The 19,611-nt window shown below is 38.3% G+C and overlaps 1 protein-coding gene across 1 annotated transcript in view; it reads right to left on the reverse strand.

Annotated features, from left to right (window-relative positions):
• ARFGEF1 (ARF guanine nucleotide exchange factor 1) overlaps positions 1-19,611 on the reverse strand; it is a 138,773-nt gene that overhangs the window by 82,720 nt on the left and 36,442 nt on the right. The window contains exons 2-4 of the mRNA XM_007448490.1: positions 2,277-2,307; positions 1,577-1,733; positions 439-585 (exon numbers count right to left, since the gene is read on the reverse strand). Of these exons, the coding sequence (XP_007448552.1) occupies positions 439-585; positions 1,577-1,733; positions 2,277-2,307 (335 nt within the window). The remainder of the gene's footprint in view (positions 1-438; positions 586-1,576; positions 1,734-2,276; positions 2,308-19,611) is intronic.

Consider the following 19,611-nt stretch of genomic DNA (forward strand, 5'->3'; position numbering starts at 1 on the left):
AGCTGAGCATGTTCAGCAGATTGACAGGTGCAAGGGAAGCAGGAAAGCTGGTGCTCAAGCAGAAAAGCTGGTGCACGTGAGACTAGACTACAAGTGGTCTGACAGTGGTAGAAGAAACTAGAAGGGTCACAGGACCTTGACATGGGACCCTAAAGCTCAAAAGATAGAACCATGTTAGAAACTGGAAAGCTCTGGAAGACTCTGGGGGCCTAAACTGGGGCCTTCGAAATAAGAGATTTGGTACTAAATCTTCTCCTAGTGAACTCCTGGCATTCAACAATTTAATCCCCTGATATGGAGTCCAAAAAGCACCCAAATGACCTCTATTATAGCTGGAAAGCATATAAAATGACTTTTCCAAATGTTTTCAAGGTAAAAGGCTTCTGATTTTAAAAAATGTAGATTATGAGTAACAAGTTCATTTTTATAATTAATTACCTTTATTATTTGTAACTGAACTCCTTCATCTGTTTGAGGACCTTGGAAACAGCCACAAATTGTTTCAATAATTCTATCAATTAATTTTTTGCCTGGTGTTGTACTATCTGGAGCATTGCCAGTCAAGTGCCCATAAGCAATAAGTTTCTGAAACAGAGAAAGAAAATAAAGATCCTAATTAAGCTAACAAATATATATATATACTAATTAAATATACATTCAAATTATGATATACAATTGAACATATGTTAAACTTTTTACACAAAAATATTAAGGTATAATCAAAGCCAAGGCTATACCAACTTTTCCTAAAGAAAACTTTATTAGCTATAAACGTGAAATTATTTACACTTGTAATAATCACAAAAACAGAAAAATAACCATAGCAAAACCATCAGGCAATACTTTGAGAAAGGCAGGCCTTAGACCTTGTCTCTGGTGAGTTCTAACAGCTTACTATCCAAACATTACTGATACTGCTTTTGTGAAAGCTATCTTAACACGTTCAAATGACCCAAAATCTTTTTCCAAATTAGATCTGTGAATATGCAGAAAACCACTTCCAGACACTGGCTGCAATAAACCACAGATTTGTTCATTCATCATTACCATTATAACCCTGGAAGGAAGGCCTTAGATGTTAATTTTTCAGAGAAAACAAGGTCACAAATCAAATGAACTTATCCTTATGTGTGTGTCTGTGTGTGTCAGTAAAACAGGAAGACAGAAAGGATTTTTTCTGACATAAATGAAGGTCAGAGCTAAAGTTTCACAGTAAATATAAATACTAAACTGTTAATATTAACCTACTGCTTTACACAAAACAGCAAGCATCCAGTAAAATCAGGGCAAATAATGAAGTATGTAAAATCAGCAGCAGGTTACGACACTTCCATTATTGATAACCTTAGTAAAGATTTTGTGTCTCACTAAGCTAACTAATGATTTCTGCTATCCTTAAACTGGAAACATGTTTTTGCAACTATTGTTTCTCTTGAATATAAGCAACCATTTGGCTTCTTACCACAAAAAGAATAATCAAGGCTTTCATGGAAAATGTCTGAATCATCAATTGTGAGTACTACTTAGAAACACATTCAAATGAGACGTTTTTTGGATAGTGCCATTTCATACATACCTGTAAACAATCTAGAGATGTACTAACTATGCGGGGACACTTGGACTGGCACGCCAATTCAAAGGGCAGGAAGTACTTGTCTGCTTCGATAAAATTTGTCTTTGATTTCACTGGTGGAAGGGTGCTTGATCCAGCTTTTGCTTCTCCATGAGGAGGACTAAATGAAAAAAGAAGAGTCTGATTAAAATATCACATTCATCATATTGATGATATACTCACTTTAATTTCAGTTCTAAAAAGCAAAGCACTTTGCTAAACCAATTTTCATTTTCCCATATTTCATGAGGAAACCAAAGCCCAAAGAAGTTAAGTGATTTGCTATAAGTCATAAGCTAGTGGCCAGAGCTATAATTAAATGCAAGAAAAAAATTTTTAATTAATTAATTTAAATAAAGTAATCATTTAGGTTATTAAATTTTTAGTCATCTTTCTAAATATGAATCAAAGTCTTTAAGCAAAGACTTTAAAAGCATATCTTACGGTATTTCAGAAATACCCTTACTTGCTTATTTATGAGACCTTTTTATATTTATAAGTATGCTTACCATTATATTTAATATTTCTCAAAAATCATTTTTTAAAAAACTGATTTTATGAAGACCACATGCAGAAAATCTGCCACACTAAAATACCCATGATTGTATTATTATTTTGGCCAAGACTGACAAGTTTGCAAATTAAGGAAAAAAACCCCACAAACCTCTGCTTTTCAGTTTCCGCTTTTATTTCCTCTGGGGAGGGAAAAAAGAAGCATACATTAGAAAACTTGACAAGGGAAAGATCATTAATTCGATTTGAATACAGGTTTTATAAATTATTTTATAAATTCTATAAGAAGTTGGGAGGAATGCACTTTCAAAAGAAAATTAGGTACTAGAATTCTCTTGCACCCAAATGTATTAATTTACACAAATAATTCTATAAAACTATATGAAGAATATACATTAACAACCACAAGGATAGGGTAGAACTGACTAATTCCCAAAGCATATCCTTTTCTCCAAGTAGTTTTTTGGGGGGTGGGGGGGGGGTCAAGTAACTCCTTACATTAACCAGAAGCACTAGGATTAAGAACAGAATAATACATATGCTGTATTCAAGTGACAACATATAAGGCACATGTTGGGTTAGGAAAAAAACTCAATATACCCCCTTTGGGATTATCTCAAGGAGATTATCAGGCCAGGACTATAATTTCTTGATCATGTATATATGTGTTGATATTTAACCAATTTTTCTACTTAGGACTATACAAGGCACTGCAAATACACACGCTCAATTTAATAGGAAATTTTCCCTTTTGCTGTTTATATCCATAAGAGATGAGGTAAATTAGATAAATTCTACCTGTAATAGAAGAACTTAAATCTAATGATAAACTGGGGAATCTGGTTAATTGATTAAACCTGTTTGAAATTTGTAAGAAAAGCATTCAAATATAACATTAATAATTACTACCACTGCAGCCAACAGTTGTTGGGAACTTACTATGTGCCAAGCACTATTAACATTTTACATGTAGTAACATGTTTAAACCTTGTAACAACCCTATGAGGTTTGTACTATCATATTTCCATTTTAAAGATTAGGAAATTGAGGCACAGACTTGCTCAAGGGCTGCATGGCTTGGGTATGTGACTAATCTGGTTTCACTAGGTGTCAAAACTAGGTAATCTAACTCCCAGATCCCGGTTTTTTAAACAACTCTATTACACAGGTGTATCTATGAATATTGAGCAAAATGAGTTAAATTTGGTATTATAAACAACTTCTGGCCCATAAATTAATAATTATTGAAAGCTATCTTGGGGTTCCATGGTGGCACAGTAGTTAAGAATCTGTCTGCCAAGGCAGGGGACATGGATTCGAGCTCTGGTCCGGGAAGATCCTGCATGCCACGGTGCGGCTCAGCCCGTGTGCCACAACTACTGAGCCTGCACTCTAGAGCCTGCGAGCCACAACTACTGAGCCCACGTGCCACAACTACTGAAGCCCATGCTCTTAGAGCTTGTGCTACGCAACAGGGGAAGCCACTGCAATGAGAAGCCCGCGTACCGCAACAAAGAGTAGCCCCTGCTCGCCGCAACTAGAGAAAGCCCGCGCGCAGCAACGAAGACCCAATGCAGCCAAAAATAAATAAATAAAATAAATTTATTTAAAAAAAAAAAACTATCTTGTATGAAGCACCTCCCACGTACCAGAAATTATAGTAAGCCCTTTATAAAGTGACCCTGCCAAATTACTCTGTCATTGCGCAATTTATTCATTACCTACACTGTGCTAAGCACTGATGTTTGGTATTTCAGTCTAGTACTCTGTGGACCAACGCTCCTTCCATTTTACCAGTGGTAGGAGTAGAAGGGAGACAATGTGAAAATATTATCTGGGGATATTTAAACTACTACTAAATAAAAGTTCACAATGTCTGATATTTAAGATCTGCTTATGGCTACTAAAATTGTACAGTTCACCAAAAAATGTAATAAAAATAATTTAAATCACTTTTAAAAATATAGTACAGATGAGGGGGAAATTATATATTAACTGCCCCAAATCTTCATAAAATTTTTTAAAGTATTTTTTAATTTAAAAACATTATTATTATTATTTAAGAAGCTGAGGTATTGCTAAAAACCAGCTAAGGTAGAAAAAAATGTGATATAGGAGAAGCAGGGAGATGAGTGACAGTTTTTGCATAAAGTGAATTTCCATTTATACAATCGTTAGTAAACAGTATTCTGGTTAAGTAAATAATACATTAGTTAAGAATATCAGAGGTAGTATAACATTTTAGAGAGCACTGTGTTTTGATAACACCTGTCAATAAGATAACCTGTCACTAAATAACTGTGTGACCTTAGGAAACAACCCTCACTTCACTACTTAAAATATATTGTAAGTACCTTTGCAATCACCTAAGACATGGATTAACAAGTATGTCTCACATGCCAAAGCCAGCCCATCACGTCTTTTCATACAGCACATGAGTTTAAGAATAGTTTTTATAGCTGAATACTTGTGATCAATTTGATGATAGGGAACACTAACTCTGAAGCCCAATGAAGAATAATGTTACCCCCCTAAAAGAATTCTACTCTTCTCATTAGTAGACCAGGGTTACAAAATTTATACTCAATTGCTATTATTTTGAATTTCATTAAGAAAAAATGTGTGTAAATCTGTTTTCTCTTGTTATGTTAAGTGCTACAATATCCTTGACTTTTCCTCTTGGCCCACAAAGCTCTTTACGTGAAAAGTCTGCTGACCTTTGCTCTAAAACACTATGGTTCAAAGGATCCTACAGACTCTATGAACTACTTCATTCCATGATTCCATTATATTTTAAATGTCCACATTTAAATAGTCTAATAAAACATACCTAACGCAAGCTGAATATAATTTTTCTCCAGGAATTCATATCATACTATAACATTTATTTATATCTATTTATCTATTTACAATAAGGAGATATCTACAATATCTCCTTATTGTAAATTATACAAGGCAAGAACTGTTCAAACTAATCTCTTTTTTTTACAAAGAAACAAAAAACACTTTAATTCTCAATGTTTCTAATGTTTTAAATTACTTTGCACTAAACATGAGTTTTCCTATTTTTTTCATTTTCCTATAACATTTTTAAGCCAGACTCAAAGAGTTTTTAATGTTTTGACAAAATCTTTAAAGGTCACAGAACTATGACAATTTTTCCCACTGATTATTAACATAGCTTGCATGTCTTCGGCATGCAGGGTTATCTTCATGGTCCTGCAAAATGCTTATATTTTTACAGTCTTCTGAAGACTTGTACTCATCTTAATATACTTCCTTTCAAAGCCATTCAAGGCCACTTAAACTGAAAACACTGAAAGACACTATCACTAAAAAGATTAAAAGAACAAGCGGCAACAGAGGAGCGGTAAGTATTTATCAAACTAATGAAAGTAACAATATTACAACCCACAGTATTTTAAAACAAACAGGAAAAAATTTTAAGTATGTAATACTACTTTATATTTGTGCTGCAATAGAGTTTAAAACACTGTTCTATACATCACCTAATTTTATCCTCAGATCAGATTAGTTTAATAATGGCTTCAAAGTCAGCCAGCTGGTAAGTAGTGATCCAGAAACTAGTTTCTCTAGTCTTAAAGTAGTGTATTACACACTACACAGTGTGCTATATTTAAGCAGTCTTTTATTAGCTGATGCAGGTGAACTGAAAAATTCAGGGTAAACATATTGTAGAGCAGTGAGTGGTTCTCAAAGTGTGGCCCCAGGACCAGCAGCATCAGCATCACCAGACACTGCACCAAACGCGCTGGCTCAGAAACTACGAGTGTAGAGCCCTGCAGTCCGCTTTAACAAGGCTTCAAGGCGATTCTAACAGACAAACAAGTTTAAGATCCACTGCTAGAAAGTGGTTAAAAGAAATGAGTGCAAGACAGTTGGGTTTCATCCACTATGTCCACATCCATTTATTGTACCTTTAAGACTTCCTGGACTAGTGTTTGAGCCTATGCTAAAAAGGAATTTCTTTTCAGTTTTCTTAACTTATAATAAATGCCCAGTAACACAGTCTTTGAGGAAACTGCCTCTCTAGTTTAATGAATTAGGGCTTGAAAACAGTTTGCTTCAGGTTGGCCTTCAACAGTAGAATCAAGAAGTACAGTTGACCTTTGAACAAGGTGTGGGTTAAATTATAATCAGCCCTCCATTTCTGCTGCTCCTCTGCATCCATAATTCAACCAACCACAGACTGTGTAGTACTGTAGTACTTACTATTGAAAAACATCCACGTATACGTGGACCCACGCAGTTCAAACCTGCTTTGTTCAAGGGTCAACTGTAAACTAATTAATTCTCAATTATTAAAGGAAAAACACCCAGAAGAAAAAAAATATTGAAGTATCAAATTAAGAAGTAGCATACTCAAACTAGAAACCACTTGGTGCTTAACTGTGAAATGTTTTCCTATTAAAGTCAGAATCATGACAAGGATGACCACAAACAGCAAAAGTTTTGACACTGCTCTGGGAACACTGGACGATACAAACAGACAATACTGGATGTGATACGGAAAGTCATCACTCTTGAGCTGATATAAGATAAAAAACAGACACTGGGTTTGTTTGTTTAGTGATACTTAGGTTTTTAAACTATGTAGTCATAACACTTAAAACAAACTTTATTACTGAAATTCTTTCAGGAATTCTTTTCTCTCTAGCCACTAACTCCCCCTATCCCTTCAGAACTATTTTTATACAATCTTTTTAAAACCTTATAAACACAACCACTGCATTATATATAGAAGGAAAGATTAAAATTGGAGGAAATGGGTCATTGTAAATTAGCATAAAAGTATAGATTTTAAAGTATTTTGAAAGAAACACAAATTTCATTCCTTTCAGGTACATTAAATTACTGAAACCAAGTACATTAAATTACTGGAACAGCTGATAAGGCACAGGACTTAAGGAACAGGAAAGAATGATTTATTTAAAAAAATAACTGATCACATGCAAGTTATGTACATGACTTCCTAAGTATATTCAATATTTTCTCTCATAATATTTTTGCTATCAACTTGCTTAGCAGCTTTCTTTCCTGCACTGACAGTACAAATATACACTTCAAAATGATATTTATACAGAGTCAACAAATTCTATCATCTCTATACCATGCATGATTGATATTACCTCTCACGACACCTTTGATCTTACAGCACAGCTTGCAGAGCAACAGCACATACTCAACGCAAACTAAACTGGTAATCTAAGAGAAACACAAGGTCAAATGAAGAGTTGTGTTTTTTTTTGTTAATCAGTTTTTGCTTTTTAATTAATTTATATTTGGCTGAGTTGGGACTTCGTTGCTGAGCACGGGCTTTCTCTAGTGGCGGTGAGCGGGCGCTACTCTTTGTTGCAGCGCATGGGCTTCTCATTGCTGTGGCTTCTCTTACTGCGGAGCACGGGCTCTAGGCATGCGGGCTTCAGTAGCTCTGGCGCGCAGGCTTTCAGTAGTTGTGGCTTGTGGGCTCTAGAGCGCTGGCTCAGTAGTTGTAGCGCACAGGCTTAGTTGTCCCGCAGCATGTGGGATCTTCCCGGACCAGGGCTCGAACCCGTGTCCCCTGCATTGGCAGGCGGATTCTTAACCACTGTGCCACCAGGGAAGCCTTCAAATGAACAGTTTTTAATAAATACATTAGAACTTACACATCCAATGTGTTGTCTCCTTCAAAGCCGTAACGGTGGGAGGGTATGCATCAATTACCATAATACTGCCAGTATTCAAAAATATATGTGGAATTCATTGTCTGCAGTTCTCTCCTGCCTGCTTCCTTCTTTTAAATGAATAACCTCACAGAAGGAAAAATTTCTAGAAAGGGAATCAGATTCTAGCCACCAATTAACCCCAAGTGGCTTAGAGCCAAGCATGAGTAATGGTATTTGACTACAAAACACAAGTTCTCAACTTCAGTGCTTCTGTGAACCAATGTCAAATTGTGTGTTGTGCGAGCAGTGTTTTAGAAAAAGTACATAACTCTCATTAGATTCTGAAAGAAGCCTGTAACCCAAACTATAAAGATGACACAGGGTCAATTAAAAGCAGTAATTTGGATCAATGATGACTATACGTGAAAGCAATTTTAAACAAAATATTTATAAAACATTGCATAAATGTAAGGGATCACTTTGAAAAATAACATTCCTTTGGATGTATATATTCTGCTAGGTTTACTTTTTCAAAGCCAAACATGTGACTTTAGCATCACATTTCAAACAGTTAAGGATTAAATAAAAATACAGGAGTTAAATAGAATGTTACAGTAATCTAAGGAAGAGATAATGGCATGAACAAAAGCTGTGACAGTAGGGATGAGTAAATGTGAATTCCATGGACATCTTGGGAGGAAAAACAGTGAAGCAATCTCATTTATCTAGGAGGAGGAAGAGGAGCGAGGAGAGGAGCCAGGGCTTTGCCTAACCGCATAAGAAACGCACCACTAATTTAGACACAAAACACAGTTCTTGGGCTTCCCTGGTGGCGCAGTGGTTGAGAGTCCGCCTGCCGATGCAGGGGACACGGGTTCGTGCCCCGCTCCTGGAGGATCCCACATGCCGCGGAGCGGCTGGCCCCGTGAGCCATGGCCGCTGAGCCTGCGTGTCTGGAGCCTGTGCTCCGCAACGGGAGAGGCCACAACGGTGAGAGGCCCGCGTACCGCAAAAAAAAGAAAAACGCAGTTCTCTCACTGTGCAAAAGTAGGGGTGAAGGTACAGGGGTGAAGCAGAGGCAAGTTTTGGTCACGTTTTAAGTGACCGGGATGTTCAAGTGGCAGTACTCAGCAGGCACTAAGGCATATAAATGTGAAGATCAGGAGACAGCAGGGCAGACTGTGTTTTCCAAAATGGTCACTACATTATCTCCCACCCCACATGCCCTTCTGCAAAGTGACCATGCACACCCCTCCAAGAGAGAAAGTCTAATTCCCCTCCTCTTGAATACGGACTGGCCTCAGAGATTCATTCATAACCAACAGAATACAGTGGAAGTGACAGTGACCACCAAGATTAGGTCAAAAAAGGCCAAGCAGCCCCTGCCTGATTCTCTTGGAACGCTGGGTCTCCAGACACCCACTCTTTGAACCCAAAGGCCCTGATGTGAGAAGCCCAAGCCACACGGAGGCCATATGTAAGTGGTTCAGTCGACAACACCAGCTGAGCCCAGTTTCAAGTCATCACAGTCCAGGCGCCAGACATGTGAGTGAAGAAGTCCCCAGAGGATTCCAGTTCCCAACCATTCACATCCGTCCGCCCCCGCGCCCCGTCACCCCGGTCATTTTGAGTCCTTCCAGATGAGGCTCTAGACACTGTGGAGCAGCAACATGCCTCACCTGAATTCCTGACACACAGAGACTCTGTGAGCATAATAAAATGATCAGTGAGTTACACCACTAAGTCTACAAGTGGTTTATTACACAGCAATAGATAACTGGAACAGAAAGGGTTAAGGAGGCTTGAGGAGACTGGGGTTTGAAATAACTCCTTGGCAACTGGTAGAGACAACTAACCGAGGGGCACAAAAAACTGCCAGGGAAGTTCCAATGTGTTCTCAGCATTTGGATACGGAATCCAGGTAGTTAATAGGTATGGTGCTTAATAAAATGCAGCCAGGACGTGCCCCCTAAACTAACCCCCTTGTAATATACTTATCAGCCTCCTCAGAATCTGGAGGTCCTCTGTAAAATTAGGTTGCAAAATTATGACTAAATCATATATAAAGAGTTGATGGCTACTGAAATACAAAGTAATTTAAAACAAAATACCAGTTTAAGTTTCCTTTTAGCACCCAGAAAGCAGTCAAAAATATAACTTTTCCTTACATTACTACTGTCACTGCTCCCCACCTCCCTTCCTATTTAACAGAAGCAAAAAGATGCAATGCGGGGGCTTCCCTGGTGGCAACAGTGGTTGAGAATCCGCCTGCCAATGCAGGGGACACGGGTTCAAGCCCTGGTCTGGGAAGATCCCACGTGCCGCAGAGCAACTAAGCCCGTGAGCTACAAGTAGTGAGCCTGCGCTCTAGAGCCTGCAAGCCACAACTACTGAAGCCCACGTGCCTAGAGCCCGTGCTCCGCAACGAGAAGCCACCGCAACGAGAAGCCCGCGCACCGCAATGCAGAGTAGCCCCCGCTCGCCGCAACTAGAGAAAGCCCACGAGCAACAACGAAGACCCAGTGCAGCCAAAAGTAAATAAATTTATATATTAAAACAAAAAGATGCAATGGGAACAAATATTCAGCTGGGATCAACCAGGAGTTGCATACACAGTGAGTATTCACTAATATGAATTAGATGTTCACAGGTACTAAAACGATGACTGCAGAACTGATAAAAGTATGTTAAGTTCTGATATTCTTAAAAACTTAAATTCTGGAAATGGAAGATGCAATGCACAATAACATGTGCTTTGACCCTAGGGTTAAAGGTTAAATGAATATTTGTACACCGTAAGATTTTTTTTTTTTTTTTTTTGGGGTACGCGGGCCTCTCACCGTTGTGGCCTCTCGCGTTGCGGAGCACAGGCTCCGGACGCGCAGGCTCCGGACGCGGCTCCGGACGCGCAGGCTCAGCGGCCATGGCTCATGGGCCCAGCCGCTCCGCGGCATGTGGGATCTTCCCAGACCGGGGCACGAATGTCTGTTCCCTGTGTCTTTTCATGGACATTTTCTGTGTCTAAATTTCCTCTTCTTACGACACCAGTCATATTGGATTTGGGCACACCTTAAAGCCCTTTTTTTTTTTGCAGTACGCGGGCCTCTCACCGTTGTGTCCTCTCCCCTTGTGAAGCACAGGCTCCGGACGCGCAGGCTCAGCGGCCATGGCTCACGGGCCTAGCCGCTCCGCGGCATGTGGGATCTTCCCGGACCGGGGCACAAACCCGTGTCCCCTGCATCGGCAGACGGACTCTCAACCACTGCGCCACCAGGGAAGCCCTACCATAAGATTTTATCTATTGCCATGATTTACAGTAAAAACTGTCACAGGTATTAATGCAATACTTAGTACTCTTTTACACAGCTAAGAAAGTTTACTAATTAGGTATTTGTAACCATTTTGCCCTGAGCTAAGCTAAATTTTACCTTACAGTATTCTATAAAAGGAAACAAGCACCATAATCCAAACTATAGAAATTTTTCCTCAAGTGAATGCACTTTATATTGATATGCACTTTTAAAAAATAATTTATTTAATTTTGGCTGGGTTGTGTCTTCGTTGCTGCACACGGGCTTTCTCTAGTTGCGGCGAGCGGGGGCTACTCTTCATTGCAGTGCATGGGCTTCTCACTGCGGTACCCTCTCTTGTGGAGGGAGCACAGGCTCTAGGCGCGCGGGCTTCAGTAGTTGTGGCTCACGGGCTCAGTAGTTGTGGCGCACGGGCTTAACTGCTCCACGGCATGTGAGACCTTCCTGGACCAGGTCTCGAACCCGTGTCCCCTGCATTCGCAGGCGGATTCTCAACCTCTGTGCCACCAGGGAAGCCCAATATGAACTTTTAATAGAATCCATTACTTCCAAAATTATTGGCAAAAATAATGCTGATTTATTTTTTACTCAACCAACCCCCCCCACAAGCATATATGATGTAAGAAGTTGAGCAGTCCTTTAGATTACCAAATTCCCTAGTGCATTTCAAATAAATGTTTTCTTATCACAGTGAGAACTATACGGGCTTGGCTATTTTCTGAAATATGAAAGGGAGAAGAATAGATTTTCATTCAAAAGCCAATATTCCTGCCCTCCCTGCCAAAAGCCAGCAGACCCCCATCTGATAATATGGTTCTAGAGGATGTGTCAAAAAGGAGTGCAAAATTCTGACTGCAAACATTCTATTATATTGTAATTGCCCTCAATGGTTTGAATATTGGTGGAATTTTCAGAACAAAGGTGAAAAGTGACGCTTCTACCATAAAACAGCAAAAGCCAACTAAGGGGGAATGACTAGATTCAAATGAAAACTAGACACACGAATTGCAGTTAGCTTACAAATAACTCAAACTTAGAATTCCAAATTTAACTTAATGCTTAAGAAATGTTTAATTACTTGTAACAGAAAGGCACTGTACAACTTTTAAATTTAGACCCTGATCTCTGGCCAAACATAACGGTTATAGGAGTCCCCCCTTATCCCCGGTTTCACTTTCTGAGGTTTCAGTTACCTGCAGTCAACTGCAGTCTGAAAATATTAAATGGAAAATTCCAGAAATAAACAGTCCTAAGTTTTAAATTGCATGACATTCTGAGTAGTGTGATGAAATTTCGTGCTGACCCACGCTATCCTGCTTTGTCCCACCCAGAACATGAATCATTCCTTCAGTGTATGCTGCCCTTAGTCATTTAGTAGAGCCCTCTCGGTTATCAGGATTGACGGTCATAGATGGTACCACAGTGCTCTGTTCAAGTAACCCTCACTTTACTTAAAAAATGGCCCCAAAGTGTAAAAGTAGTGATGATGGCAATTTGGATATGCCAAAAGGAAGCTTTAGCTTCACTTAAAGTGCTTTCTTTAAGTGAAAAGGTGTTAAGTTCTTAATAATGAAAGAAAAAAAAAATCGAGTGCTGAGGTTGCTAAGATCTATGGTAAAAACCAATCTTCCACTCATGTAATTGTGAAGAGAGAAAAAGAAATTTGTGCTAATTTTGCTGTCACACCTCAAACTGCAAAAGTTATGGCCACAGTGTGTTAAGTGCTTAGTTAAGATGGAAAAGGCATTAAATTTGTACAATTAGATATTTTGAGAGAGAGCATATTTACATAACCTTATTACCTTATACTGTTATAATTGTTCTATTTTATTATGTTATTGTTGTTCATAATTTTCTGTGCCTAATTTATAAATTAAATTGTAACATAGGTATGTATGTAGAGGTAAAAACATAGTATATAGAGGGTTCAGTACTATTCACTGTTTCAAGCATCCACTGGGGATCTTGGAACATACCCCTGCAGACGGTGGGGTACTACTGTAATTTAAGTTCTCTAATGCACTTAAATAATTTTTCCTGTGATAAATAACTTAAAACTAGGAATAAAAAATTCTAATAGACTGAAACTGTTTCTTCAATGTGTGGTACATCAGTAATACTCAGATCCGTGAGAAATGTCTTCTAAGATAATGAAAATTGTTGATTAGCTCACCAAAATCACATGAATAGAAAAGACTCTAATAAACAACAAAAATATCTTGTTTGTGTAGCATTTTACAATTTACAAAGAAGTTTTATATACATATTATTAATTCTTAGAACAGCAGACAGCATTACCAACATGCCTATTTTAGAGATTAAAAAACCTGAAGTGACTTATCCAGGATGACAAGAAGGGTATGGAATGATTTAAGTGTGATTTTGCTAAGAAATAGGCCTAAATCAAATGACTGAACTTCAATGACTTATCAATTAAAAGAATATTAATTTTAGAATGATGTTATTATCATAGTTTTCCAATGTGCCCATAAAAGTTCTAACAAAACAAAAAACCACTGTGCTGCCTATTAATTCAGAAAGAGAAAAAATCCTGCTGTTTTGAAAACCAAAATGTACTTTGAATAATAAATATTTCAAGTCAATAATTTTCTTTCCATTACAGACTTGCTGTATAAAATATTTTAAATAAAATACAAAATAACTACAAAATAAAAACTTCAACAGAATTCAGATTGAGTGTCTGCCTAATGACACCAAAGTAATAAACATAGGTAAGCCAAATTTAAAGAAATTTTCACTTTCACTAAGTGAAAATAAGCATTTAGAGAAACCATGAATTATGAAAATCGTCCTTTAATGGAACTTAATATTTGAACAGAAAAGAATGCAGTGGATGTTTATTGTCAACAACTTGCAGTGGCTACAGTGAAAATCAACAAAAACAGAGTTACTGTTATAAGTGTTAACACCCCTACTGGTAAATAAACATTAGACATTTCATAGATTCTGCTCAATGTAAGAAATGCAGAAGCCACAGCTATGGGATCATGGAAAGAATACTACACTGTTTAAGTCAGGGCCTTGGGTTCTATTTCACACTTAGCTGCACAAGCGAAATACAGTAGAAAGAAATGGGTTAGAGGCCCCAAAAGACTGAGAGTCAAACCCCAGGTCTGCCTCTGTATGACCTTTCTAAACCTCAGTTTACAGATTTTTCAAATAGGCATGATAATATTTAGTTTTCTGTCTCATAAGACTATATTAGGAGAATCTTGGAGGTGTGAAAGTGCTTTGTTTTGGGCTGGGTTTAGTCCTTTTTTTTTTGAGAAAAGTTTTAAATTCGAAAAAAGTACAAACAACAGTAGATAAATACCCAATAAGCAACCACCCAAGCTTATTTTATGAAAGCATTTCATAAATGTATACAAGCATACCTCAGAGATCTTGAGGGTTCAGTTCCAGACCACTGCAATAAAGCGAATACTGCAATAAAGTCACATGAATTTTTCGTTTCTCAGTGCATATAAAAGTTGTTTATACTATACCGTAATCTATTAAGCATTCAATAGCATTATGCATTAAAAAACAATATTCATACCCTAATTTAAAAAAATACTTTGGGAATTCCCTGGCGGTCCAGCCGTTAGGCCTCAGTACTCTCACTGCTGTAGGCCCAGGGTCAATCCCTGGTCGGGGAACTAAGATCCCTCAAGCTGTAGAGCGCGGCAGAAGAACAAAACAAAACATACTTTGTTGCTAAAAACTGCTGTCAACCATCCAACCTTCACCTGGCGGAGGGAGTGACCAGGGTGGTGGGTGCTGAGGGGTGGGGTGGCTACAGCAATTTCTGAAAATCAGACGACAATGAAGTTTGCTGCATCGATTGACTTTTCCTTTCAGGAACAATTTCTCAGCAGCATGCAATGCTGTTTGACAGTATTTTACCAACAGCAGAACTTTCCAACTTGGAGTCAATCCTCTCAAACCCTGCTGCTGCTTTATCAACAAAGTTCATGTTATATTCTATTGAATAAATCTTTTGTTGTCATTCCAATAATCTTCACAGCATCTTCACCAGGAGTAGATTACGTCTCAAGAAACTACTTTCTTTGGTCATCCATAAGAAGCAGTTCCTCATCTGTTAAAGCTTTATCATAAGACTGCAACAATTCAGTCACATCTTCAGGCTCCATTTCTAATTCTAGTTTTCTTGCTATTTCCACCACATCTGCAGTTACTTCCTTTCCTGAAGCCTTGAACTCCTTAAAGTCCTCCATGAAGGCTGGAAGCAACTTCTTCCAATCTCCTGTTAATGCTGATATTTTGACCTCTTCCCTTGAATCACGAATGTTCTTAATGGTATTTAGAATGGTGAATCCTTTCCAGAAGGTTTTCATTTACTCTCCCCAGATTCATGAGAGGAATCACTACTATGGCAGGTACAGCCTTACAAATGTTATTTCTTCAGTAATAAGACTTCAAATTCTTGATCCCTGGGCTGGATGATGGATGCTGTGTTATTAACAGGCATGAAAACAACATTAATCTTGTTATATTGAATACATCTCCAACAGAGCTCTTGTGTGACCCAGAATACTGTCAATGAGCAGTAATATTTTGAAAGGAATCTTTTTTCCTAAGCAGTAGGTCTCATCAATGGGTTTAAAATATTCAGTAAACCATGCTGTAAACAGATGAGCTGTCATCCAGGCTTTGTTGTTGCATTTGCAGAGCACAGGCAGAGCAGATTTAGCATGATTCTTAAGGGCCGTTGGATTTTCAAAATGGTAAATAAGCACTCGCTTCAACTTAAAGTCACCAGCTGCATAAGCCCCTAACACAAGAGGGTCAGCCTGTCCTTTGAAGCTTTGAAACCAGGCACTGACTTCTCCTCTCTAGCTATGAAAGTCCTAGACGGCATCTTCTTCCAACATAAGGCTGTTTCATCTACACTGAAGAGCTGTTGTTTCGTGTAGCCACCTTCATTAGTCATCTTAGCTGGATCTTCTGGATAACTTGCTGCAGCTTCTACAGCAGCACTTCCTGCTTCACCTTGCACTTTGATGTTATGGAGATGGCCTCGTTTCTTAAACCTCATGAACCAGCCTTTGCTAGATTCAAACTTTTCATCTGCAGCTTCCTCACCTCTCTCAGCCTTCAGATAATTGAAGAAAGTTACGGCCCTTACTATATATAAAATGAATAACTAATAAGGAACTACTGTATAGCACAAGGAACTCTACGCAGTACTCTGTAATGACCTATATGGGAAAAGAATCTAAAAAAAGGTGGATATTTCTATATGTATAACTGATTCACTTAGCTGTACAGCAGAAACCAATACAACATTGTAAATCAACTATACTCCAAATAAAAATTTTTTTAAAAAGTTACAGTCTTGCTCTAGATTAGGCTTTGGCTTCAGGGAATGTTGTGGCTGGTTTGATCTTCTATCTGGACCACTAAAACTTTCTCCATACCAACAAGGCTGTTTCGCTTTCTTATCATTTGTGAATTCACTGGAGTAGCACTTTTAATTTCCTTCAAGGACTTTCCCTTTGCATTTATGATGGAGCTGTTTGACACAAGAGGCCTAGCTTATGACCCATCTCAGCTTTCAACATGCCTTCCTCACTAAACTTAATCATTTGTAGCTTTTGATTTAAAGTGAGAGACACGCGACTCTTCCTTTCACTTGAACGCTTAGAGGCCACTGTAGGGATGTTAACTGGCCTAATTACAATATCGTTGTGTCGCATGGAATAGGGAGGCCTGAGGAGAGGGGGCAAGACAGGGGAACGGCCAATGTCGGTGGAGCAGTCAGAACACACACATAAGTTTGCAGTCTTATATGCATGATTCATGGTGCCCCAAAAACAATTACAATAAAAACATCAAAGATCACTGATCACAGATCACCATAAAAAAATATAATAATAAGGAAAAAGTGTGAAATATTGCGAGAATTACCAAAATGTGACAGAGACATGAAGTGAGGAAATGCTGTCGGAAAAACAGCACTGACAGACTTGCTCAAAGCAGGGTTGCTACAAACATTCAATTTGTAGAAAATGCTGTGTCTGCGAAGCACAAAAAAGCAAAGAGCAATGAAACGAGGTGTGCCTGTATACATTATGTAAGGAAACGGATCCTGTCAGTCTTATGCACCAATGCATTTTTGGTTCTTACCACAAGTTGTACATAATAATAACACCTAATGTCTACTGAGCAGTTACCAAGTGCCAGGTTCCACTGCAGGTGCTTTAAAATACCTCATTAGGTGCTCCCGCAATTCTGAGATACATGCTATTATTGTTCCAATTGTATATGGGAGAAAACAGACACAGATACGTAAGTGACACACCCAAGGTCACACACTTAGTGATAGGGCCAACATTATTAAACCTGCATTATCATACTGATAGCAGATACTCGATAAAGAATTGTTGAATGAATAAAAGAATGATCATAAAATTGAGTTAGAGGAAATAAGTTATACATGAAGTAAAAAATTTCAAGATACTTTCAGGCCACTGATATTGTTAGAGGATAGTCTGTAGACCTTAAAAAAATCCTAAAATTCATAAATACATCTATGGCAAATACAGTTGACCCTTGAACAACATGGGGATTAATTCTTATAACTTACAGTCAGCCTTCGGTTCCTCCACATATCAAAAGCTCAACAGTCCAAACTGCACATTTAAAGTCCACTAGTGCCGAGATCTTTCTACTTTTTAAAATAATTAAGCGCTAAGTTTCAAAGAACAAGAGACCAAGAGAGTAGAAAGTAATAAGTAACAAATAATCAGGAAAGCCCTCAAAAGAAGGTGGTATATTTAAGCTAAACCTTCAGGGGCAAAAAGAACTTAGGGAGGTATGAGGTAGTGAAAAAAAAAAAAAGTAATGACAAGGAGCAAGAGAAAGAAGAGCTGAATATGCACGGGGTGTTATTCAGTCAGTAAAGATATAAACCCTTCAACAAAGATATATGAATGGCTAATAGGCACATAAAAAGATACTTGACACCATTAGTCAAAGGAAATGCAAATCAAAACCACAATGAGATGCCACTTCACAGTACTAGAGATATACAATAACAAATGTTGGTGAGGAGAGGGAGAAATGGGGACTCTCATCATTGCTGGAAGAAAATAAAATGCTGCAGCCACTTTGGAAAACAGCTGGTAATTTCCATAAATTTGCCACATAACCGAGCAACTGCACTTTTAGGTACCTATCCAGAAGTGAAAACACACATCCACTCAAAGACTGGCATGTGAATGTTGAAAGCAGCATTACTGATAATCACTAAAAGATGGAAACAATCTAAAGGCTCACCAATGGGTGAATGAATAAACAGAGTATCAATTCCATACAACAGAATGCTTTTCAGCAATAAAGAGGAATACTGATACATGGTAGAACATAAATAAAACTCAAAAAACATGCTAAGCAAAAAAGTCATACACAAAAGATTGTATACTGTATGATTCAACTGACATGAAATATCACAAAAAGGCAAATCTAGAGACAGAAAGTAGGTAAGTGGTTGCCCGGGGAGGGAATGGGAATTAACAGTTAATGGACATGAGGGATTTTATAAAAGTGATGGAAATGTTCTAAAACTGATTTATGGTGATGGTTGCACAACTCAGTAAATTTACTTAAAAAAAAAAACAAACCAGAGTTGTAGAGCTGAAATGGGTGAATTATGTGATATGTAAAATATGCCTCAATCAAGTTATATTAAAACAAAAAAAGACATATACCTGATTGGAATGAAAGATTTGTAACAGAGTAGAGAACAAATGACATCTTATGTATATTCTATAACTGAGTAGCTCAGCTAAAGCAACTTGGCTAAAATGTAGGTGGCTGAAAGCACAAGAAAAAAAACAGCTCCCATAACTGCAGAATAGTATTGGGTTGGCCAGCCAAGTTGGAACGAACTTTTTGGCCAGCCCAATATTTAAGCATGCTCCAGCCAGTATCTGGAGACAAATTTTTGTTCTCCACAAATTACTCTCCTCAGAAAAAAGAAAGGCATCTTATTCCTGAGTCCTTTTTAAGTCTCCCATTTCAGAGTATTCTTTCACTTTAACAGCTTTTAAAAACATTTTATTACAGAAAACTCCAAACACATTCAACAGTAGAGAATAATATGATGAACCCCCATGTCCCATTATCCACCTTCAACAGTTACCATGTTTCATCTATACCCTCCATGCACCTCATGCTCCCCTCCCCAATGAGCTCAACTAAAGCAAATCCCAGGCATACTATTTAATTTATAAATATTTCAGTATGAAGTTACCTTTTAAATTTCTTTTAAAACATAATTATAAAAGTAACCATGGGGCTTCCCTGGTGGCACAGTGGTTGAGAGTCCACCTGGCGATGCAGGGGACACGGGTTCATGCCCTGGTCCGGGAAGATCCCACATGCCGCGGAGCGGCTGGGCCCGTGAGCCACAACTACTGAGCCTGCGCATCCGGAGCCTGTGCTCCGCAACGGGAGAGGCCACAACAGTGAGAGGCCCATGTAC

This window comes from Lipotes vexillifer, unplaced genomic scaffold (genome assembly GCF_000442215.2).
Source record: "Lipotes vexillifer unplaced genomic scaffold, Lipotes_vexillifer_v1.1 scaffold815, whole genome shotgun sequence".
NCBI lineage: Eukaryota > Metazoa > Chordata > Mammalia > Artiodactyla > Lipotidae > Lipotes > Lipotes vexillifer.